The sequence below is a fragment of the Lithobates pipiens genome, unplaced genomic scaffold (assembly GCF_037356315.1).
Source record: "Lithobates pipiens isolate NorthernLeopardFrog02 unplaced genomic scaffold, aLitPip1_a1.2 Scaffold_13, whole genome shotgun sequence".
NCBI lineage: Eukaryota > Metazoa > Chordata > Amphibia > Anura > Ranidae > Lithobates > Lithobates pipiens.
Genome location: NW_027507718.1, coordinates 347,926,220 through 347,951,879, shown reverse-complemented (window position 1 = coordinate 347,951,879; position 25,660 = coordinate 347,926,220). Strand labels below are relative to the sequence as shown.

At 42.6% G+C, this 25,660-nt stretch overlaps 1 protein-coding gene across 1 annotated transcript in view; it reads right to left on the bottom strand.

The window, feature by feature from the left end:
• Window positions 1-473: 473 nt before the first annotated feature.
• Window positions 474-25,660, bottom strand: part of GUCY1A1 (guanylate cyclase 1 soluble subunit alpha 1) — a 93,387-nt gene continuing 68,200 nt past the window's right edge. Inside the window, exons 6-8 of the mRNA XM_077477092.1 lie at window positions 25,061-25,204; window positions 22,619-22,773; window positions 474-4,839 (exon numbers count right to left, since the gene is read on the bottom strand). Coding sequence (XP_077333218.1) covers window positions 4,644-4,839; window positions 22,619-22,773; window positions 25,061-25,204 — 495 coding nt within the window. The 3' untranslated portion in view covers window positions 474-4,643. The remainder of the gene's footprint in view (window positions 4,840-22,618; window positions 22,774-25,060; window positions 25,205-25,660) is intronic.

The window sequence follows — 25,660 nt, the reverse complement described above, 5'->3', positions numbered from 1 at the left end:
GTGGTTAATAAAAACGATTGAAATAATAAAAAAAAGAATTAATTAAAAAAAAAAAAGCAAATACAAACATGTATGTACTCTAAATGTATCAATAAAAAAAAAAAAAAACTATTTCTCCATACACAGAATTGTCAGCTCTCCTTTATAGCTTCAACACACACTGACAATATGGCTGCTGTGTGTAGGGCTGAGCTATCCATTGCTTCCAATTGTTGACTCTTATGGCTCTTTCTGATAAGCAGCAAAGGCTATGCATTGCATTATTATAGGTTGTTGCTTATTTATTGGGCAAACCTACAAATTTTCTTGCAAACCTTGCAAATATCAGGGATTCAATACAAGCCCATAGCAGCAGTGAACCCAAAACCACATTCCTAGCAGAGACACACTTACCCCACTCCATGGATTGCAGATGGCTGTTCTCTTTTCATTGGAATGGTAGTAAAGAAATGATGCACTTGAAAAGAATGGGATAATATAAAAACATTTATTGCTAAGACATTTACAGTTTACAATTAGAGTTGAATAAATCTAGAGAGCACATATAAATGCTCACATCCAGTAAGCCTATGCTTGTCTCATAACAAGTACATTCCAGGGACCAACTAGTGAAGCACATTCCGCCTGAGCTGTGACAATATATAAGCAATATATTATTACACAATAATGTGCTTTAAACATTTCTTGGTGACACAATTGTTCTACATATAATTTTTTTATGGTAGCGTTACATCATCTATTAAAAGATAACAGAAGGATCACACTATGAAGTATACCACTAGTTGTTTTTTTAAAGACTTTCCAATTAAAATACTGCTACAAGATGTAGAAACAACAGTATCACGGCATTCAAAATAAAATACTATTTTTCATTGGAAGCTGCTTATTGTATAAGTATTTGGCAACATGAGCAGGAAGACTGTTCAACGGACTTCTGCATAATCTCTTACACCTATATAATTATCATATTAATTATAATGCTTAAGTAAGTTTTGACAATTATAAGTTAATTCATTTTTATGAAAGGTTTTCATAAGAAACACATAAAAAATATACTCTGTATATGTCATGCACATGTGACATGTTTATATATATGTTTATATATATATATATATATATATATAAATTTGTGTAACAAATGAAGTGAATAATATCACAAGAATCATATTTTATAAATAAAGGTAAATTTTAAAGGAAAAAAAGAAATGGCATAACCTTAGACATAAACGTAATGTGGACATCTTTCTGTGAGTAGCACCATTAACAAGCTGGGATCCAATTATAAAATTTGGAATAATTGTAGATATTGATAACAGCAACCAATTGTATTTGATCTTGTTAATGCTGTGTAGATTTGTATGCAAATCTAATACCGGGCAAATAACTATGAGACAGTTCTGTTTTGGCTTCAGTTCTTCAAAAAAGCTCCACTGTATCAGTGTCAAACACAGAAAGGCTTCTTCACAGTAAGAGCTGTGAACATGTGGAATAAGCTCCCTCAAGAGCAGTGCTGTAAAAAAAGGCCTGGATTCTTTCCTAAGGCCTAGTTCACACCTATGCATTTTTTAGTGCATTTTCAGTTTTGCAGAAACACACTACAGTCTTCTATTTAACCTGGTTTCCTATGGATGTAGTTCAGATCTGTGCATTTTATAGAAAGGGCCAGGGACCTTTTTGTGGTTTTGGTTTCATAGACTTCAATGTATTGTATTGAAAAATGAAATTGGCACCTATAATATGCAAACTGCAACCTACACAGGTGTTAAATGTACACGATACAACTGGATACTAAGATTTATAGTTAAAGTTGATCCGGGGAATATCCGATTGCCTCTTGGGGGATCGGGAAGGATTGTTTTCCCCTGCTGGAGCAATTTGGATCATGCTTTGTTGTTTTTTTTGCCTTCCTCTAGATCAACTGTGGGTATAGGATTGTGTATATAGGATTGTAGAAAAATGTTTTTCCCTTTTATTGGTTGAACTAGATTGACTTGTGTCTTTTTTCAACCAAATGAAATATGTAACTATGTATGTAATTATGTTAAAGTTTATTAACCAAATATAAAATGTGGGTTAGTTAATAGGAAAAAAGTGTTACTCATAGCCATCAGCAGATGTTTCATATTTCTAACGCCTGTTAGAAAAATGACGTGGCCTGGTGGTTATGGATAACCATGAATATTATTGAGTATTAAATTCAAACACAGGTTTACCTTATTTACTAACAGTTTGTTAGCCTCTAGCCTCAATGGCTGATGTGATCTTGTTGGGTTCTTCAAAAACCATGGCACACCGTAAGTAGTATCTCTTTTGTGAACACTATCACTGCATTTTTCAATGGTACTATAGGGGTACAAACCAATGGCAACCACCTCAACCTATTACTGGCCTTTGCAGCAAGGAGCACATAGAAAGACAACACATGTCAAAAAACAACAAACAAAAATTCCCCACTCATTTACAAGCTAGCCTGCAACAACAGACAGAATTAACCCTGTCTAACAGTTTGTTGCAGGGTCTGAGAGGTACCTGCTCCTAAAACACCTGCTTACTAACCACCTATTCTTCTGTTAGCTATGTAAACTTTGTCCCTCTTCTTCAACTATTTAGTGTTCCCAGCCTAGTAAGTGTACCTTTAAAGGTGATGGAGCATTTTGCAAATGCAGTAGAATTAACCAAGGTAGCTGGGATGGGGGAGCCTAGAGAACAAGAATAGGAGTCAAATATGGCGGTTATTTTCAACGTCTATTGAAAGCCCTAGGTTTGGGAGATTTTTCTCTGGGTGCTCTTTCTACTGATTTAGAACATTTAAAAGGCTTACAGGGTACAGCATTGGGGGAAGGAGAGGTGGCATAAAGCTACATTTTCATAACAAAATTTCAGATTTGCATATGAGAGTGCCCTGAATTTAGGGGCTTCCATGGGTACCTGCTTCACACTATAATTAACAGATCTACATGTTTATTATACTTTATACCCACTCTTCAATTAATTGCACTTTTAGAACCACTTAGCTTTTTCACTGCCACACAAATCAAGCTTAAACTCCAATTTAAATCCCCTTAACTTGTTTCCAGACCAGCTCAGAGCATTCTAGTAATATCAGATTTGCTTTTTTTATATACAAAAAAACCCAAAACATTACTTACGTGGAGAAGTCAAAGAGCGCAGACCTTACCATTCCATCTTATAAAATGAATAAGTAGCTTTCCTAGGTGTAATCTTCATACAGGTTTGTTTAACAGCATTGGTGGCTCTGTGTCTCCAGGTTCAGAAGACATAAATCCTGACCATATAGCTCAGTGGTCTTCAAACTGTGAGCAAAGGGCCAGATGCAGTCCTGTGCTTATCAGGCAGCACTATTCTTCTCACTGATAGGAGACACTATTACTCTATTACTCCCACTGACACTTACGCCCTGTACACACGGTTGGACTTTCCAGCGACAAAATCCGATGGATTTTTTCGGAAGGATTTTGGCCCAAACTTGTCTAGCATACACATGGTCGCACAAAGTTTTCGGAAAATCTGATTGAACGTGGTGACGTAGAACACGTACGATGGGACTATAAATGAGCCAGTAGCCAATAGCTTTCATCTCGTAATTTATTCTGAGCATGCGTGGCACTTTGTCCCTCAGAACTGTCTACACACGATCAGATATAAACAATCGGATTTTGGTCTCGGAAAATTTAAGATCCAGCTCTCAAACTTTGTGTGTCGGAAATTCCGACGGAAAAAGTCAGATGGAGCCCACACACGATCAAATTTTCCGACAACACGATCCAACCGCACAAAAAAAATGCGACTGTGTGTATAGGGCATACCATGGGGCATAATTCTTGCCACTGACATCAACAATGGGAGCACTATTTCTCCCAATGGCACCAACGATGGAACATTATTCCTCCCCTTAATACCTAAGATTCACTGTTTACTCCCACTGATGACAGGACATTTTCCACTCCCTCGGGCCACAGTCTGACCCCCCTAAAGCCTGAAGGACATTAAAATGGCCTTTTTTAAAAAAAACATTTGGAGGCCCCATGCTTTAGCTGATATTGCTACTTTGACTGGAGGTGGAATGGGGAGGAGCAGGGATTTGAGATATCTGTAGCAGTGCTATTTCACAGTATAGCATACTTAGGCATGCTTCACGGTGTATATAGGATTCATTTTCAAATTCTGGTTTGATTTTTAAGCATTGCTATATCTTTTTAGATTATTATCTAAATGAAGGTTTTGCATTTATGAAAAGACACCATAATGATACAGTGGGAAGATAGTGAAACCCATTTAATCTAGACCTATTATTAAACAGCATTTTGTTTATTTAATTGTTATGCAAATAGCCATCATAATGAAGTTTTAGGTCAGCAGCTGTGTGGTCCAATTGGCAATGCTTGAAAAACACAGTGGATTTGAATATAAATGTTCAAATTTAATAAGGAATCACTTTTTTTTGGATCTGTAAAACTAGTTCTTGTGTGCAGTTAAAATTAGTACTGTGAATTACAAGTCATTCATAAGAGAGATGTTTGACTGAAGAAAAATGTCAAATCAAAGGAAGACAAGATTATCATTTACACCAGTATTCATTTTCTACACAATATAGTACATTACAAATGATACAGCAAAATAGTTTATTTCGTTTTGTTGAAATGTGAATCAAAATGTGAATCTTCGAGAGTCTTTTTTTGGCGCCATGTCTTGGTCAGCAGATCTCGATCAGAAGCTTCAAGAAAGTAACAGATCCCAGGAATGTCTGATGGAAAGTTTGGTGGAAGATCTTCTCTAGACCGAGGGATAAATCGAAACCCTTTGAAATCCTTAAGCAAACTGCAAGAATATTGTAAACACAAATGTAAATATAAAACAGCAATGCACATTTATACCAAACATAAGAGTACCATTTTGTTCATATATTGTGGCTAAGCCACAACTAGTGGTGGAATTACCAGAGACCAAACCTATGGCTCTAGTTATGTAATGCTGAAGGTACAGAACATTCTGTCCCACTGTTAGCTTATTATCTCTTCTAAAGCTTACATAAAGTGGACACAAAACTAACTGTGATAAAACAAGAAGTTTGTAGACTCTTGCCAGTGATCCGATACTGCAAACCCATGTATGGTAATAGAAATAGAGTTGCGTATCATTGGCACTGCCTACTTTTCATCTATGTTTAGGAATTAGAAGGCATTCTAATATTTCTAGGTCGATTGTATGTCTTTAGCATTTTCCAGGCAGTGGTGGGAGAAGGGAACTGCATGGAAGATTTATTTTCTTAGTGCTGCACTGCCTCAAAGCAAACATGCACACAATATACAGTATGGGGAAGTTGCCACACACACACAAACTGATAAACACTTACGTGATTGCCTGTATAGGTCTTTTGACTCAATACAAATGCATACAGGTTCAGGAACACGTGTCAACAATGCACACCGAATGCTCCCTTCAGGCAATCCTGTGTATTAGGACTGACATGCAATTCTTCCTCTAAATTAAGTATGCATAGTTTAGAACAGCCTTTCTCAACCAGGGGTCGGTGCAGAGTGCCTCCAGAGGTTGCTTGGGGTTACTTGAGCAATTGTGAAATTTTGTCTCACCACTTGACCAGTTACACCAGTGATCTTTTTAACAGTAATTATTCCCACTGGCCTAAAATGTAAGAAAACGTATTTCCAGTAACCTTCACTCTAACGAAAGGTGAGCTATAGATATAGTAATTATTAGCAAATCTTCCCTGAGATCAGAAAGTTATTTTATGGGTTCCTCTGTGTTAAAAAGGTTGACAAAGGCTGGATGAGATCTACATGCCTGCATAAGTACAGTGGATATAAAAAGTCTACACACCCCTAATGAAATGTCAGGTTTCTGTGATGTAAAAAAATGAGACAAAGATAAATAATTTCAGAACTTTTTCCACCTTTAATGTGACCTATAAACTGTGCAACTCAATTGAAAAACAAACTGAAATCTTTTAGGGGGGAAATAAAAATAAAAATAAATAAATAATGTGGTTGCATAAGTGTGCACTCCCTCTTATAACTGGGGGTGTAGCTGTGTTCAGAATAAAACAATCACATTAAAACTTATGTTAAATAGGAGTCAGTACCTGCCATCATTTAAGGTGCCTCTGATTAAACCCAAATAATATTCGGCTGTTCTAGTTGGTCTTTCCTGACGCTTTCTAATGCCACGTACACATGATCGAATTGTCCGGTGGACTTGGTCCGGCAAACAATCCGCCGGACTTTATAACGAACGGACTTGGCCACACACAGACACACGGAAAGTCCGGCGATTTCTAACGTGATGACGTACAGCACGTACGACGGGACTAGAAAAAGGAAGTTCAATAGCCAGTAGCCAATAGCTTTCTTCTCGTACTTGCTTCAGAGCATGCATCATTCTTAGTCCGCCGGCCTAGCACACTGACGAACGGATTGTCCGCTGAAAGCCAAGTCCGGTGGACAAATTTTTAGTCAAAACTACTTTCTAAGTCCACCGGACTTTACGATGAAAAAGTCCGCTGGAGCCCACACACGATCGAATTGTCCGGTCGACCAAGTCCACCGGACAATTCGTTCATGTGTACGCGGCATTAGTCGCATCCTACAGCAAAAGCCATGGCCCGCAGAGAGCTTCCAAAGTATCAGAGGGATCTCATTGTTAAAAGGTATCAGTCAGGAGAAGGGTATGAAAGAATTTCCAAGGCACTAGATAGACCATGGAACATAGTGAAGACAGTCATCATCAAGTGGAGAAAATATGGCACAACAGTGAAATTACCAAGAATTGGACGTCCCTCCAAAATTGATGAAAAGACGAGAAGAAAACTGGTCAGGGAGGCTGCCAAGAGTACTACAGCAACATTAAAGGAGCTGCAGGAATATCTAGTAAGTACTGGCTGTGTGGTATATGTGACAACAATCTCCCATATTCTTCATATGTCTGGGCTATGGGGTAGAGTGGCAAGACGGAAGCCTTTTCTTACCCAGAAAAACATCCAAGCCCAGCTAGATTTTGCAAAAACACATCTGAAGTCTCCCAAAAGCATGTGGGAAAATATGTTATGGTCTGATGAAACCAAGGTTGAACTTTTTGGCCATAATTCCAAAAGATATGTTTGGTGCAAAAACAACACTGCACATCACCAAAAGAACACCATACCCACCGTAAAGTATGGTGGTGGCAGCATTTTGCTTTGGGGCTGTTTTTCTTCAGCTGGAACAGAGGTCTTAGTCAAGGTAGAGGGAATTTTGAACAGTTCCAAATACCAATCAATATTGGTACAAAACCTTTAGGCTTCTGCTAGAAAGCTGAACATTAACCACTTCAGCCCTGGAAGGATTTGCCCCCTTAATGACCAGGCCACTTTTTGCGATATGGCACTGTGTAGCTTTAACTGAATTGCGCAGTTGTGCAACACTGTACCCAAACAAAATTGACATCCTTTTTTTCCCACAAATTGAGCTTTCTTTTTGGTGGTATTTGATAACCTCTGCATTTTTTTTTTTTTTTTGACAATTTTGAAAAAAAAAACCAATATTTTATACTTTTTGCTATAATAAATATCCCCAAAAAAGTAAAAATATTTTTAGTAAAAAAATCTCAATAAGCGTATATTGATTGATGGTTTGCGCAAAAGTTATAGCGCCTACAAAATAGGGAATAGATTTATGGCACCTCCACTTATCTGCTTTCTCCCCCCCCTCCAGTGCCACATTTGGCACCTTTTGGGGGGGGGGTACCTGTTTTAGACAGGTATCCTTCCCCACTTCGAGGAGACAGCGCAGCGGCACTGTCCCTCAGAAGTACGGCCCCCCTCCGGGCCAGTTAGAAAGCACAGCAGGCTTTGTGCATGTGCAGTAGGGAACTGGCTGTGAAGCTGAAAGTTTTCACTGCCAGTTTCCCTTACGATGGATAGCACCTAACAGCTGATCTGAAAATCAGCTGGGGTGCGGACATTGCAGGCTCCCAGGACAGGTAAGTGTTCATATATTAAAAGTCAACAGCTACAGTATTTGTAGCTCCTGACTTTAATTTTTTTTCCCCAGGCAGAACACCGCTTTAACTGCAAAACAGCATCTGCTATTGCATGCATGTTCATGTTCTCCAAAACGACATGATGTCTTTCTGTGCGTTGTGTGACTTTGAAAAAGGATTATGGACTTCTTTTGCGTGTTTCTTGTGCATAGACCAGCATATTGAAATGATTGGGCTGCCCTACAGGTGAGGTATGGGAACACACTCGTGATTCGTCACACCTGCATTCTGTGAATGGAGCAGTACCAAAGCACATATAACTTGTTTAAGTGTTTGTACCAATCTTAGCTACTATTCTCCCTTGAAATGCCTCTCATTTATACATAACCCAATGTGAATTTGAATGAAATAATACACATATACATACAGCCACCGGCCACTTTAAAAGGTACACCTGTTCAATTGCTTGGTAAAACAAATTGCTAATCAGCCAATCACCTAGCATCAACTGAATGCATTCAGACATCTAGACGAGGTGAAGATGATTTGCTGAAGTTCAAACTGAGGATCAGAATGGTGAAGAAAGAGGATTTAAAGCGGGACTGTACTGCGGAAAAAAATATTAAAAGCCAGCAGCTACAAATACTACAGCTGCTGACTTTTAATAAATGGACACCCACCTGTCCCGGGGTCCAGCGATACCGGTAGCCGAGAGCCGAGCGATCGCTCGGCTCTCGGCTGCTGCCGCGACCATTCTAGGTGAGGGAATCAGGAAGTGAAGCGAAGCGGCTTCACTTCCCGCTTCCCTACTGCGCATGCGCGAGTAACGCAGCGCAATAGGAATTGTACGCGCTGTCTCTGGGACCCGTGTGTGTCCCAGCAGACAGCGCGGCAGGACAGGAAATGGCATAGACTCCCACGGGAGTCTATGCCCGGAAGTGGGTGTAAATACCTGTCTTTGACAGGTATCTGCACCCCCCTCCCCCCTGAAAGGTGCCAATTGTGACACCGGAGGGGGGAGGGTTCCGATCAGCGGAAGTTCCACTTTAGGGTGGAACCCCGCTTTAAGTGATTTTGAACATGGCATGGTTGTTGGTACCAGACAGGTTGGTCTGAATATTTCAAAAACTGATCTACTGGGATTTTCATGCACAACCATCTCTAGGGTTTACAGAGAATGGTCTGGAAAAGAGAAAATATCCAGTGAGCGGCAGTTGTGTGGATGAAAATACCTTGTTCATGTCAGAGGAGAATAGGCAGACTGGTTTGAGATGACAGAAAAGCAACAGTAACTCAAATAACCACTTGTTACAACCAAGGTATGCAGAATACCATCTCTTAAAGTGGTTGTAAACCCTTACAAACCACTTTGACCTACAGGTAAGCCTAGATTAAGGCTTACCTGTAGGTCCAAGAAATATCTCCTAAACCTATACGGTTTAGGAGATATTTGCCTGAAGACAGGCACCGCTGTCTACGGCGCATGTGCCGCAGACATCGACGCGCAGGCGCACTGAACGCGGCATTTCCAACAATGGATCTGCCGCGCGTGTCGGCTCCCGTGCGCATGCGCGGGAGTGACGTCATCGCGGCTCCGCCGAATGACAGCGGCGGAGCTGCGAGACGCCACCAGCAAGATGGATGCGGCGGACTACAGGGGACAGCGGTGACTTCGCTGGCTCCTGTGTCAGGTAAGTGACACATAATGGGCTACTATGCGATGCATAGTAGTCCATTATGCTTTGCCTTTGCAGGGAATGAAAGAGGAAGTAAACTCATCAGGGTTTACTTCCTCTTTAATGCACAGAACATCGAACCCTAAGGCAGATGGATTACAGTAGCAGAAGATCAAACCGGGTACCACTCCTGTCATCTAAGAACAGGAAACTGAGTCTACAATTCCCACAGGCTCACCAAAATTGGGCAATAGAAGATTGGAAAAACGTTGCCGGGTCTGATGAGTCTCGATTTCAGCTGCGACAGAATTTCTGAGTCAGAATTTGGCATAAAAAACATGAAAGCATGGATCCATTCTGCCTTGTATCAACAGTTTTGGCTGGTGGTTGTTTAATGGTGCGGGGGATATTTTCTTGGCACACGTTTGTCCCCTTGGTACCAATTGAGCATAGTTTAAACACCATAGCCTACCTGAGTATTGTTGCTGACCATTAGTGATGGACGAACTTCCGATGGGACGTTTCGCGAACGCGGACCGCGAACGCGGCCGATAGTTCGCGGACCGTAACGTTCGCGGCGGGCCCCATTGACTTCAATGGGAGGCGAACTTTGCAAACCTACAGGTCAAATTTGCAGCCACAAAATAATTACTAGCTGTGCAAACATAGTCCCACCACATGGCCAATGACATAACACATGTATGAGGTGAATCTGGGATCGACAACTACAAGCATTCTTTTTTCATATGGGAAATTGTTGTGACAATTCAGGACTGTGGAGCGCATGAAGGCAATGGAGGAGAGGGAAGATCAGGGTAGGCAAAGAAGAGGGTGCAGGAGATGATCACCAGCAGCGTGACATACAGCAATGACACCTGCACCGTGATAGAGTCATCTGACACCAGCACCGTGATAGAGAGCACTGACATCAGCAGCGTGACATACAGCAATGACACCTGCACCGTGATAGAGTGATCTGACACCAGCACCATGATAGAGAGCACTGACATCAGCAGCGTGACATAAAGCACTGACACCAGCACCGTGATATACAGCACTGACACCAGCACCGTGATAGAGTGATCTGACATCAGCAGCGTGACATACAGCAATGACACTTGCACCGTGATAGAGTGATCTGACACCAGCACTGTGATAGAGAGCACTGACATCAGCAGCGTGACATAAAGCACTGACACCAGCACCGTGATATACAGCACTGACACCAGCACCGTGATAGAGTGATCTGACATCAGCAGCGTGACATACAGCAATGACACTTGCACCGTGATAGAGTGATCTGACACCAGCACTGTGATAGAGAGCACTGACATCAGCAGCGTGACATAAAGCACTGACACCAGCACCGTGATATACAGCACTGACACCAGCACCGTAAGCAGCTCCAGGAGGAAGTCAGCATAGCACAGGGATGGTGGGAGCCCCTCATAATGAGCATAGCACAGGGATGGTGGGAGCCCCTCATAATATGCACAGCAGAGGTACAGCCCCAGGAGGAAGTCAGCACAGCACAGGGATAGTGGGAGCCCCTCATAATAAGCAGCCCCAGGAGGAAGTCAGCACAGCACAGGGATGGTGGGAGCCCCTCATAATAAGCAGCCCCAGGAGGAAGTCAGCATAGCACAGGGATGGTGGGAGCCCCTCATAATAAGCAGCCCCAGGAGGAAGTCAGCACAACACCGGGATGGTGAACTTTACAAACCTACAGATCATATTTGCAGCCACAAAATAATTACTAGCTGTGCACACATAGTCCCACCACATGGCCAATGACATAACACATGTATGAGGTGAATCTGTGATCGACAACTACAAGCATTCTTTTATTATGTGTGAAATTCTGACAATTCAGGACTCTTGAGACAATGGAGGCGAGGGAAGGTCAGGGTAGGCAAAGAAGAGGGTGCAGGAGATGATCACCAGCACCAGCACCATGATATAGAGCACTGACACCTGCACCGTGATAGAGTGATCTGACACCAGCACCGTGATAGAGAGCACTGACATCAGCAGCGTGACATAAAGCACTGACACCAGCACCGTGATATACCAGTCCTTAATGATTAGCAGACTGTACCTCACTCAACCCTATATACTGTAGTACGCTATACCTTACCAGTCCTTAGAAGGACCTTTGTGCAACTAGTAGGTTGTGATTAGCAGACTGTACCTCACTCAACCCTATATACTCTAGTACGCTATACCTTACCAGTCCTTAGAAGGACCTTTGTGGAACTACTAGGTTGTGATTAGCAGACTGTACCTCAGTCCCTATACTGATAAAGGACTGCTGCAGAATAGGGCAGCAGTCAGCAGTAGTGCACCTCAAACCTATATATTGTGGACCTATACCAGTCCTTAAGGAATAGCAGACTGTACCTCACTCAACCCTATGTACTGTAGTACCCTAGACCTTACCAGTCCTTATAAGGACCTTTGTGGAACTAGTAGGCTGTGAATGATTAGCAGACTGTACCTCAGTCCCTATACTGATAAAGGACTGCTGCAGCAGTAGGGCAGCAGTCAGCAGTAGTGCACCTCAACCCTATATATTGTGGACCTATACCAGTCCTTAAGGAATAGCAGACTGTACCTCACTCAATCCTATGTACTGTAGTACCCTAGACCTTACCAGTCCTTATAAGGACCTTTGTGGAACTAGTAGGCTGTGAATGATTAGCAGACTGTACCTCAGTCCCTATACTGATAAAGGACTGCTGCAGAATAGGGCAGCAGTCAGCAGTAGTGCACCTCAACCCCATATATTGTGGACCTATACCAGTCCTTAAGGAATAGCAGACTGTACCTCACCCAACCCTATGTACTGTAGTACCCTAGACCTTACCAGTCCTTATAAGGACCTTTGTGGAACTAGTAGGTTGTGAATGATTAGCAGACTGTACCTCAGTCCCTATACTCATTAAGGACTACTGCAGCAGAAGGGCAGCAGTCAAGTATAATATTCTTTCTATATTTGGAAGAAAGAATATTATACGTGTACAAGCCTATTACCATACCAGTCCTGAAAAGAACCTTTGTGGACTTAATAGTAACAGCTAATGATTAAACTGACTGTCCCTACTGCACACAGCGTCCTGTCCCTCTCTCTACACTGACAAGAGACAGGCTGCTGCAACAATCAGTAGAACAGCAGTGCCTCAAACCTATATCCTGAACTACACCTAACACCTATACCAGTCCTGAAAAGAACTTTTGTGGACCAAATAGCTAGCGATTTGGGTCACTGCAATCTCTCCCTGCTCCACACAGCAACCTCTCCCTATAGTGACAGTAGAAAGAATGTAAAATGGCCGCCGGATCGGGTCTATTTATAAGTTAGGGGGAATGTCCAAGTGTCCATGTGCTGTAATGTCTCAATTGGCTATCCTGTACCCCATGATGGATGTGTCATCATAGGTCAAAGTTCTTTTACACAGTAAACACGGAAGTCCGCCGGGCGAACGGCGGGAATAGTGCACCGATCGGGTGGACCGCGAACAGCCGAAATTCGCCGCAAAACAACCGCTGGTCGTTCGGCCATCCCTACTGACCATGTCCATCTCTTTATGACTACAGTGTACCCATCTTCTGATGGTTACTTCCAGCAGGATAATGCACCATGTCACAAAGCTCAAATCATCTCAAACTGGTTTCCTGAACATGACAATGAGTTCTCTGTACTCCAATGGCCTCCACGGTCACCAGATCTCAATCACATAGAGCACCTTTGGGATGTGGTTGAAGGGGAGATTTGCATCATGGATATGCAGCCGACAAATCTGCAGCAACTGTGTGATGCTTTCATGTCAATATGGACCAAAATCTCTGAGGAATCCAACACCTTGTTGAATCTATGCCACGAAGAATTAAAGCAGTTCGGAAGGCAAAAGGGAGTCCAACCTGGTACTACCAAGGTGTACCTATTAACCTCCCTGGCGGTACGATTATTTCGGATTTTAGGTGCTAAAAGCGGTAAGCGGAAAATTTGGCGTTTTATATTGTAGTCCTGTAATTCTTAGGAATAACTCACTTAAATCTGTCCAAACCAGAGTCTAGCAGACATCCCGGGTATAATAAAGTTTGAAAAATGAAATCATAAATTATAATATAATAAATAATTGTACCAAATAATAATATAACAATAATAAAAATTATTCAATAATGTAATCAAATCAAAAACACTGAAATTTGCTCAGTTGCAGAATTGTCACTGTCATTACTTTTCAGTATTTGATGACGGATCTCCCCACAAATCGATATCCCTCAATTCTGCGAGTGATTCCAATTTATTATCGCTGCTTTCTAGCTGGTCTAAAAGCATTTTTGATGTAAAATGACAGTTTGGTTGCTATGGACAATCTCCAGTTTCCAGGCAGAAAGAACAGTTTCTATAATATAAAACTGCATGCAGGACACTGGGCAGACCACTAGGGACAAAGGGGATGTGAAATATTTACATACAGCAATGTAATCTGTAAGATTACAGTATACTGTATGTATACTGTGTGTTTCACTTTTTGAATTTGGCGCCGATCTCCGTCCCCATGCGTCGCAACGCTCGCAGGGAACGGAGATCGGCGATGTGATAGATCGAGCGACACACGGCTCGCTCGTACAGCGGGGAGACAGCGCTGGATCCGAGGGAGAAGGTAAGTAAACATCCTCCTGGATCCAGCGATGCGGTCCCGAGTCTGGCTCGGGGTTACCGCTTTTGGTATAAAAATTCCACCCCGAGCCAGACTCGGGAATACCGCCAGGGGGGTTAAAGTGGCCGGTGCGTTTTATACTGTATTGATCTATACAAGTATTTTCTGAATTGCTGTGCATTTTATTATTTTTTTTTACTTAAGCTGGGTATACATGCAGGTATCCTGTATCTCAACAGTGATTCCAGCGTAACTTTTCAGTCCTAGGGAGTGTAGGAGGACACAGGCCACACGATTAGACTTAAACAGAAGCGGCTTAACTTTAAAGTGGCACCCAAAAAATATATAATCATGAATGTTCCTAAAAAAAACATTTGGAAAATTATTATTTTTTACTCACCTCTAAATGGCTGTTGATAGGGGGTGCCTCATAGTCTGCCTCCTTCAGTACCTGGGTGCGTGACATCTCTTCCCCTCGGCTCAGCTCTGCCCCCTCCCTCTTGTCAATCATCTGGGACACGTGACAGGTCCCAGATGATTGAGCAGCCAATCACGGTGCTCGGCATCGCTCGCGCATGTGCAGTGGGTGCTCGGCTGTGAAGCCACAGCCGGGCGCCCACAGTTACAATGTTGGCGCCGGAAACTGAGGGGGGGAAGAGCGGGGCTTCGATCCCCCGCATTGCAGTACCCTGGGACAGGTAAGTGTCCAATTATTCAAAGTCAGCAGCTTCAGTATTTGTAGCTGCTGACTTTTATTTTATTTTTTTAAATGGCAACACCACTTTAAGCTGTGTAGGGGGTTTTTCACTGTCAGGGCAGTAAAGACGTGGAACTCTCTTCCACAATTGGTGGTGTCAAAGGATGTATGGATAGTTTTAAAAGAATCTTGGTTGTGCATCTTAGCAAAAACAATATACTGGGATATGGAAATATTTTTTTTACACACACACACACCTACACAGTTTGAACTAGATGAACTGTTGTCTTTATTCAACCCTATCAACTAGGTAACTATGTATCCATTAGGGGTACAACGGATCGTCACTGATCCATGATCCGAACGGGTCAACCTGTTTGGAGTGGCACACCCCGCGATCTGCAGAGCGCTCTGCTGCCTTGGCCTTAGGAAAGGCCGCGGCTTCGTTCTAGCTCCAGAGCGATGGCCATCTTAGTACACCCGGCAGCCGTTTACAATGTGATCGCTCCATCAAATGACGGAGCGTTCACTTGGTTCCTCTCTCCCCTCTGTGTATCTATACAGTGGAGGTGAGAGATTAGATGGAAGCAGTGCTGTGGGCTGGATCTGTAGTGCCCACAGTGCTGCTCTGTGACAATTGCAGTCACATCCATCCATGCTCAGCCATCCCTCCATACTCTGTCAATACTCTGCAATACCCTGCCATACTCTGCAATACCCTGCCATACTCTGCAATACCCAGCCATACCCTGCCAATACTCTGCAATACCCTGCAATACCCTGTCATACTCTGCAATACCCAGCCATACCCTGCCAATACTCTGCAATACCCTGCAATACCCTGCCATACTCTACAATACCCAGCCATACCCTGCCAATACTCAATACCCTGCAATACCCTGTCATACTCTGCAATACCCTGCCAATACTCTGCAATACCCAGCAATACTCTGCCATACTCAGCCATACCCTGCAATACCCTGCCATACTCTGCAATACCCAGCCATACCTAGCCATACTCTGATCATCTCCCATTGCTGTGTCTCTCCCTCCTCACACAGAGACAGCGTGTGAGGAGGGAGAGCGATCTGTAAGTGATAAATTGTTACACTGTCAGCCTCAGTGCCAACTGTCAGCCCCAGTGCCATCTGTCAGCCCCAGTGCCATCTGTCAGCCACCGGGCCAGTGCCATCTGTCAGCCCAGTGCCATCTGTCAGCCCCAGTGCCAGTGCCATCTGTCAGCCCAGTGCCATCTGTCAGCATTTCCCTTGTCCTGGTGCTCCAGGGCCTTCAAAACTGTAATAGGTGGTTGAGAAATAAGATGTGTAATTTATGCTCCTAGAACGCCTGATGGTGCTATTTCAATATTGGGCCTCTGTATGTGGCCAGGCTGTGTAAAAGTCTCACACATTTGGTATCGTTATACTCAGGAGGAGTAGTAGAACGTATTTTGGGGTGTCATTTTTGCTATGTACATGCTATGTGTTGGAAATATCTTATAAATGGACAACTTTGCGTAAAAAAAATGCGTTTTCATTTTTTTTCCACATTTTCCCAAAACTTCTGGAAAAAAAATGAACCATTCAAACGACTCATTATGCCTCATAGATTATACGTTGGGGTGTTAGCTTTCCAAAATGGGGTCACTTTGTGGGCATTTCCATTGTCCTGGTGCTCCAGGGCCTTCAAAAATGTAATAGGTGGTTGAGAAATGAAATGTGTAATTTATGCTCCTAGAATGCCTGATGGTGCTATTTCAATATTGGGCCTCTGTATGTGGCCAGGCTGTGTAAAAGTCTCACATATTTGGTATCGTAATACTCAGAAAGAGTAGCAGAACGTATTTTGGGGTGTCATTTGTGGTATACACATGCCATGTGAGAGAAATAACCTATTACATTGAAAATTTTGTGAGAAAAAAAAAAAAGAAATCTTCATTTTGCAAAGAATTGTGGGAAAAAGATGACAACATCAAAAACCTCACCATGCATCTTACTAAATACCTTGGAATGTCTACTTTCAAAAAAGGGGTCATTTGGGGGGTATTTGTACTTTCCTGGCTTGTTCGGGTCACAAGAAATGAGATAGGCCACCAGTACATCAGGTGTGATCAATTTTGTGCGATTCGCACCACAGCTTGTAGACTCTCTAACTTTCACAAAGACCAAATAATATCCACTAATTTGGGTTATTTTTACCAAAGATATGTAGCAGTATAAATTGTGGCCAAAATTTATGAAAAAAAAATTATAATTTGCAAAATTTTATCACAGAAACAAAGAAATATGCGTTTTTTTCAACATTTTCGGTCTTTTTTCATTTATAGCGCAAAAAATAAAAACCCCAGAGGTGATCAAATACCACCAAAAGAAAGCTCTATTTGTGGGAAAAAAAGGACACAAAATTCATTTGGGTACAGTGTTGCATGACTGAGTAATTGTCATTCAAAGTGTGAGAGCACCAAAAGCTGAAAATTGGTCTGGGCAGGAAGGGTGTTTAAGTGCCCAGTAAGCAAGTGGTTAACAGACAGGGCTACACACAGTCTAAAAATTGTCTGGTTCCTGTTGAATTTTGAGATGTGCATACCCAGCTTAAGATTTCTCATATTTTTTTATTACTTCACTGTCTTTCTTCATAGGGCAGCAGTTGGTCGACTTGCATTTTGGGAAGGAGCAACAAAACAAAACCATTGAGGTGTATTGGCTGATTATTTCTTCAAGTGAATGCTAGTGAATAGAGTGAACCTGCAATCACTTTGACTACCCAATCACGTTGTGCAGGGGCAATTAAAAAAAAGTTTTAAAAAAAGTTTTTGCTAGCACATGATTGCATACTCCTTCAATAAATCCAACCCAGCACTGTGGACTGTAGCACTGCAAAGCAGGATCTGCTGATGATTACAAATTTGGCTACACCTATGTGCACATTTAATAACAAGTACACAGAATCAAGGTTTATAAAACACTCGGTTATTTTCATCAATATGATTTTTTTACACGTTTATATAAAGAAACCACATTATTATTTATTTTATGACGTAATGACGGAAAAAAGCTGCGCTAACTTATATATACATTATAGATATATATATATATATATATATATATATATATATATATAAATAAATAAAGAAACAATCCAATATTATATACAATAGTGAAAATTATTTATTTATTAATTATTATTATTTTTTTTTTTTTGGTATAATTCACTATTGTATATAATATTGGATTGTTTCTTTATTGAATACACAAATAGGGGTTATATATATATATATATATATATATATATATATATATATATATATATATATATATATATATATATTATGTATATATAAGTTAGCGCAGCTTTTTTCCGTTATTACATTTATATTTGTGCTTATCTCACAAATTAGAGCGGCTGCTGGTAGGGGGTATTGTGTTTGTTTTGGTTTATAACTTTTTATTTTCTTTTTCATTTTTATTTTTAGCGCGGTATCTTCTTGTTTATTTTATGAAGTAAACTGTAGTGTTCTAAAGAGTTAATTAATGATTTTTCACTGTGAAATAATAATTTTTTTCAGAGATATAGTATGCAAGTAACCCAGTTATAGTACATTTTTACTTCAGTCACGTTAGTTTTGTCAATTTTAGCTTTAAAGGGGAAGAGGAAGTTACTGCTGTACAAAATGTATTGTCAAAAAAAAGAAAAAAGATATTAAGTACAATACAAAACCCTACAGCAGTGTGATATTTTCATACACAAATGAACTATTTGAATAGATAAACGGAACCTTGTATTAACACCTGACAGACGCTCCATCTTCTTGTAGATATGAACAATAAAATGAATATAGGAAGTTAACCAATGAAGGCCTGGGCCCTGCATATAACATCTTGTGAAACCGTGTGCATCCTTTAGGATATTCATAGGCAGGGACTGAAAATATTTTATTTTGATAAAGAACTGTTCCAATTTTAAACCAATATATTAGCGATCTTGTCAGACTTTTCTGGATGCTCGAAACGCGTTGGCTGTTCCAAAGTAAAAATCTTTTAAAAGTCTCTAAAAGCTGGTGTGGCGCTACCATCCTTTCAAAACTTCATTGATGAGAATGAGACTCCTTTGGTTCTGCTGAGGGGCAGTGGGGGTCCCCGAGAGATAAAAGAATTGAATGGGTTCTTTTTCCTCACACCAGTAGCTATGGAAGATTGAGAAATCAGTACTGGGTAAAACTGATCTTTAATATTTATTAAAGTGGTTGTAAAAGCAGAAGGTTTATTTTACCTTACTGTAGTCTATTCTTTAAAGTGATAAACCTTCTTCATGCAGCTCATCCCCCAGCCCCCCCAATACATAATGGAGCCTGATCTCAATACAGCGATGTGCACAAGAGCTGAGGCTCTCCTGTTCCTCATTGGCTCAGCTACATCATCAGGAGCCATTGCCTCCCGCTGCTGTCAATTAGAGCCAGTGAGGAGGAGCGGGGGGCAGAGATGAGTCCCGCTCTGTGTGTCATATGGACACACAGAGAGGGGCTCCTGAGCAATGAGTGCCGGTGGGGGGACCTGATAAGAGGCGGATTGGGGCTGCTCTGTGCAAAACCACAGCACAGAGCAGGTAAAAGTAACACGTTTGTTATTTACATTTTTTTTTTTTAAATCCTTTACAATCACTTTAAAGTGGTTGTAAACCCTCCCCCACAACTTTGTCCCATGTAAATCAGCATAAAAAACCCTAATGAACACTGCTTGTAGATAGCTCCTTACTTGCTTAGTATTGTTGTAATCCTTGTTGTTCTGTAGAATGAAGTCACTGAGCATGCCCAGATCTCCCCCGATTTAAGGCACACTCTCTATGTCTTATCTATCTGTTATAAGGACTTCCTACGGCACAGCACTGAACCCTGCTAATCACTCAGAGCTTCCTCCTACACACCATGTGACCTCACATACAGTCTAAACGTGTTTCCCTTTGTCAGACTTATCAGCTTCAGCTGATAAGACTGCAGTAATGGCCATTAGACATTAGCACAAGTAAATACTATGAAATAAACAAGTAAGCTATGAACAGGGAAGCAGGGTTGCCATAGAAACGTTGGATTGAGAAGGAGGCTTGGTTAACAGTACAGGAAGTGCTCAATGTAAGGGCGAGAACACACTCCACTGTGGACTCAGAAAACAATACTTAAGATGGCGCTGCCTAACCCCTGGAAACAAGTTTTTTAAAGTTTCTTTAAACAGTAAGTAATACGCAATTTGGGCTGGATTACAGTGGCTATAGTCTGATAATGACTTATTATAATGGATTAAATGAAAAGAAGCATCAGAGTGGGAGAGTTTACTTCCTCTTTAAGTCCTTCATCACTTTCCGCAAGTTTTTGGAAAACTGAAAAGGGAAAATAAAAATTGAACCTGCAGAAAAAACCTTTTAGAAGTACCAGGTAAGTGTATTGGAATTCAGGGAACCATGTTGGTGCAAGGTACAGTAAGTGCCGCTGATATTGTGTTTCCAGTGCGATCCTGTCGCGTTGGTTCCCGGCGCCAGGCTTCTCTTACCAGCGCGATCCCGCCGCGCTGGTTCTCGCGCTGGCTGCAATAGGAAAATGTCACATTTTCTTATGGTAGTGAGCGCGAGAGATCAGCGACAATGTCGCCTCTCTAATGAGACCTGCATGCATTCAGGGGCATACCAGGCCCTTAGGTCTGGTAGGGATTTTAAGGGGAACCCCCTACGCTGAAAAAACAGTGTGGGGGTCCCCCCCAAAATCCATACCAGACCTCTATCCGAGCACGCAGCCCAGCCAGTCAGGAAAGGGGGTGGGGACGAGCGAGCCGTACCAGGCCACGTGCCCTCAACATGGGGGGGGTGGGTGCTTTGGAGGAAGGGGGGCACCCTGCGGCCCCCCCACCCCAAAGCATCTTGTCCCCATGTTGATGAGGACAAGGGCCTCTTCCCGACAAGCCTGGCCGTTGGTTGTCGGGGTCTGCGGGCGGGGGGCTTATGAGGATCCGGGAGCCCCCTTTAATAAGGGGGCCCCCAGATACCAGCCCCCCACCCTATGTGAATGAGTATGGAGTACAATGTACCCCTACCCATTCACCTGGTGAAAAAAGTGTAAATAAAAAAACACAACACAAGTTTTTAAAATACTTTATTAGACAGCTCTGGGGGTCTTCTTCCATCTTGGGGGGGGGGGGGGTCTTCTCGCAGGACTCCTCCGCTATCTTCTGCTCTTTTACTAGCTCTTTTACTAGCCCGGCTTTCTTCTTTGTTGTCGCTGCTGTCCGGGGGTCTTCTTCCGACTTCGGTGTCTTGTCCTGCTCTTCGGTTCTTCTTGCCGGGCTTCCGGTATCTTCATATAGCTCTTTTACTAGCGTTGGCCCGGTCTTCTGTCGCCGTCACCCCTGCCTTCTTCTTCTCTTCTTCTTCTTCTTCCTTCCGATGTTGACACAACGCTATCTCTGGCCGCAATGGCAGGGACGCGTTGTGCGGCGACTTATGTAGGTATAAGGGACGAGGTCACCGGGTGAGGAAGGCGGTGGCGACAGAAGACCGGGCCAATGCTAGTAAAAGAGCTATAAGAAGATAGCGGAGGCCCGGCAAGGAGAACCAAAGAGCGGGACAAGACATCGAAGTCAGAAGAAGACCCCCAGACGGCGGCGATGACGAAGAAGAAAGCTTCTTACTTACTCCGCTAGTAAAAGAGCAGAAGATAGCGGAGGAGTCCGGCGAGAAGACCCCCCAAGATGGAAGAAGACCCCTGGAGCTGTCTAATAACGTATTTTAAAAACTTGTGTTGTGTTTTTTTATTTACACTTTTTTCACCAGGTGAATGGGTAGGGGTACATTGTACCCCATACTCATTCACATAGGGTGGGGGGCCGGTATCTGGGTGCCCACTTATTAAAGGGGGCTCCCGGATTCCGATAAGCCCCCCGCCCGAAGACCCCGACAACCAACGGCCAGGGTTGTCTGGAAGAGGCCCTTGTCCTCATCAACATGGGGACAAGGTGCTTTGGGGTGGGGGGACAGCAGGGCACCCCCTTCCCCCAAAGCACCCACCCCCACATGTTGAGGGCACGCAGCCGTGTACGGTTCAGGAGGGGCGCTCGCTCGCCCCAACCCCCTTTCCTGACTGGCAGGGCTGTGTGCTCGGATAGGGGTCTGGTATGGATTTTGGGGGGACCCCCACACCGTTTTTTCGGCGTAGGGGGTTCTGCTTAAAATCCCTACCAGACCTAAAGGCCTGGTATGCCTCCGGAGGGGGGAACCCATGCCGTTTTTTAATTTAAAATTTGGCGTGGAGTTCTCCCTTAAGATTCATACCAAATACAGTGCCTGGTATTGGCGGGAATCCAGTTTGGATCCCCGCACCAGTCAGCGATGCTTGTCGCTTATCGGGAAATTAAAAGAAACATTTTTCCTTTCCCGATGCGAGCCGGCTCGGCGCTGGCTCCCGCAACGGGGCTCGCAGGGTGTCAATCTCGCCGATAAAAGCAGCGAGAGTGACACAATATCTCTGGCACCTACTGTAGGCCTGATGTGAGTTGTTCTATATAATAAAAGCTGATGTATAGTAAACTATATTGGTTATTTACCTGTATGTAGTAGGACTGATGTTTATCTTCCTTGGCTCACTGCATGACTCAAATTTATTGGCAAGAGTGACATTGTTTCCAAAAAGGCAATAGCGTGGCATTTTTACTCCTACGACTCCAGCAAACACTGAACCAGAATGCAGCCCAATACGCATCTATTGTAGATAAACAAAAAGCCAATAAGTAATACATTTATAAAAGCGCTTTTAAAAGTCTAACTTGATTAGTTGGTATTTCTTATTTAGGCTTTTAAAGAGGTTTTCAAATGTTGCAGCAGTTTTAACTCAACCTCAGCACAGGTGGGAGGTCTTTTTAAATAATTGGAAGCAAAACTGTTTAGTCTAAATGCAGCTGTCAACAGTTTAAAGCGGTTCTGCACCTAAAAAAAAAATATTAAAAGCCAGCAGCTACTAATATTGCAGCTGCTGACTTTTAATAAAATCACGCTTACCTGTCCCAGGGTCCAGCGATGTCGGCGGCAGATGACGAGCGATCGCTCGTCTCGCTGCTGCCCCCGCCGCCATCCTCTGTCAGGGAATGGGGAAGTAAAGCATTGCGGCTTCACTGCCCGGTTCCCTACTGCGCATGCGAGTCGCGCTGCGCGTCTCTTCTGGTCCCCGCTGTGTCCTGGGAACTGTGTGTTTCCCAGAACACAATGGGGGGAGGGGGCATCTGTGGGGGTCTGCGGCGGTCTGCCCGGAAGTGGGTGCAGATACCTGGATTATCCAGGTAACTGCACCCCCCTCCCCCCTGAAAGGTGCCGATTGTGGCACCGGAGGGGGGGGGGGATCAGATTAGCGTAACTTCCCCTTTAGGGTGAAGAACCGCTTCAAATTAATTTCTGTCATGCATCTTCCTCTGCACAATATGTTTGCATCTTTCAGACCCTTTTTAACACCAAATCTCTATGTAGCGCCCAGCCCTAGGCTGGATAAATTTAGTTTTTGACTCCACTCCACTCAGTGAAGCAGCAATTTATTTTTTAGGTCTATCCTTAAACCTGGGGGTTGATTGCTGCTGCCTGCATCTGGAAGATGCTCCCAGAGTAGGAGGAGTAGAGTAGGAAGATTTATCTTTGGGCTATGTATATATTTATCTGACCTCAGCCAATCCCTGAGAGGGAGCGCTAAGAAGGTGTGGCTGGGGAGAAGATAAATGTTTGTGAGGGCCTGTTCAGAAGTCTCTTTTCTTTGGGCATCTGCCCATGGGAGACAGCCTGTGTTACTAAAGATCTGTTGCTGTTAGGTCTCATCATGAGCTTGGCTGTTGGTCTGAAAGACATCTGTTGGAGGACACTACCTTAGGAAGCTGGACTGGCGATGGACCCCTTTCACTGAAGAGTGTCACGGAGCAGCTGGTTGGAGAGCTGTGTCTGGACATTGTGTGTAGGACTTTTTGTCTAGAACTTCAGGCGCATATGTGCTTTGAGGGTTAGATGCCAGAGGTTGCAAGAAGGACTATGACTGCTTTGACCGACTGTCCCCTTTATATCGAGCAATATTTAAGGCTGCTATTGAAAGACTTTGCTTGAGAATCTGCCCTCCTGTAACTGCTTGTGTTAGGAGTACCCTGCACCCTCATCCCTCTTCCCACCTGTGTTCAACTACTACAATAAATCAGAAGACTGTGGACTTGGCATTTGTTATTTGCTGTAATGATTAGATAGTGGTGGGGATCTACCTGGTAATATAATGTACTTTTTTGATATTCTTATTGCAATAGTAACTGTCATTACATGGCTGACTGCCTGTAGCAATGTTTTTGTTATGTGTTATAAAGTCCTTCATTATGAAAAACGTTATTTACTATGTTATAACTGTTATTGACTACCCATTGTACCTCCGCCTACCCCTCTAAATCAGGATACTCTGCTTTTGGGAGCAAGAGCAAGTTTTTGGCGATGAGGACATAGCCAGTTTTTAAGGTGGGGGGTGCATGTAGACACCCCTGCACTGAGCCTGTGTTTGTCGGCTTGCTTTGGAACTGGTATCTGGGCTTGGCTTCCAAACAGGCAAGGTAGATCTGCTTTATTACCCCCTTCAGGGCTTATCGCTAAATGTAAATACACAAATCCATGCATTATTCATGGCAGCACCTAAAAGATGATCTATGTCATATATTGAATATTGTTCCTCAGCAGTTCATATGAAATGGTGTAGCAGTTGTTTGCACCAGCTACAATATACCTACAGTCAGAGTTTGGAGCGGTATTAGTGGGATCAGCTCAACTTCGATCAGTGTGTCTGCTTCTCCTTTTAATGTACTGCTCTCAAACAAAAATGTTGAAACATTTTTCCGTTGATCAGTGGCTGCAGCCACCAGTCAGTGTATTCTAACAGCAGAGGATAGATATAACATTCCTGGATACGTTATGCATTATTATTATTATTAAAAAATAGATGTTTCTAATATATTATTTTGTATATGCAAATGTTAACATACCTTGATGGGCTCACCATGAGGAGACGTTACTGTATCTGAGAGTTCCATCATGTTTAATGCCATCAATGCAACCTGAAAAGCATGTGTCTCACTTTCTTTATGTAATCCTCCTGCCACACAGTAAGCATCCCCAATAGTTTCCACCTTGGAACAGAAAATTGTATTTGATAATGTTAATATCTGCTTAAAAGACATGTATCAGTATTGGCTTAAAAGCTACTACCCAAAATCTATGTCGTAAAAGTAGGGATCAGAGCTCAGTACCTCTACCAGCCAATCAAAATTGAATATATAATTATATAATTGTTCTATTTGATTAACTGCATGTATGCAAGTAAAAATCACCACGCATGTTATCATATCTAGTCGTTTGGCTACCCTTAAAGTATGTGTTCAGCCAAAACTTTTTTCTTAGTGTTGGATAGAGTGGGAAATAGAGTGGGAACCCCTGTAAAGTCTGGGGCTCAATTATAGATATTTAAAGTGTTTCTGCAGGTAATTTATTTTTATTTTTTACTGAAATACCAATCACGTTATACTTACCTGCTCTGTGCAATGGTTTTGCACAGAGCAACCCTGATCCTCCTCTTTTCAGGTCCC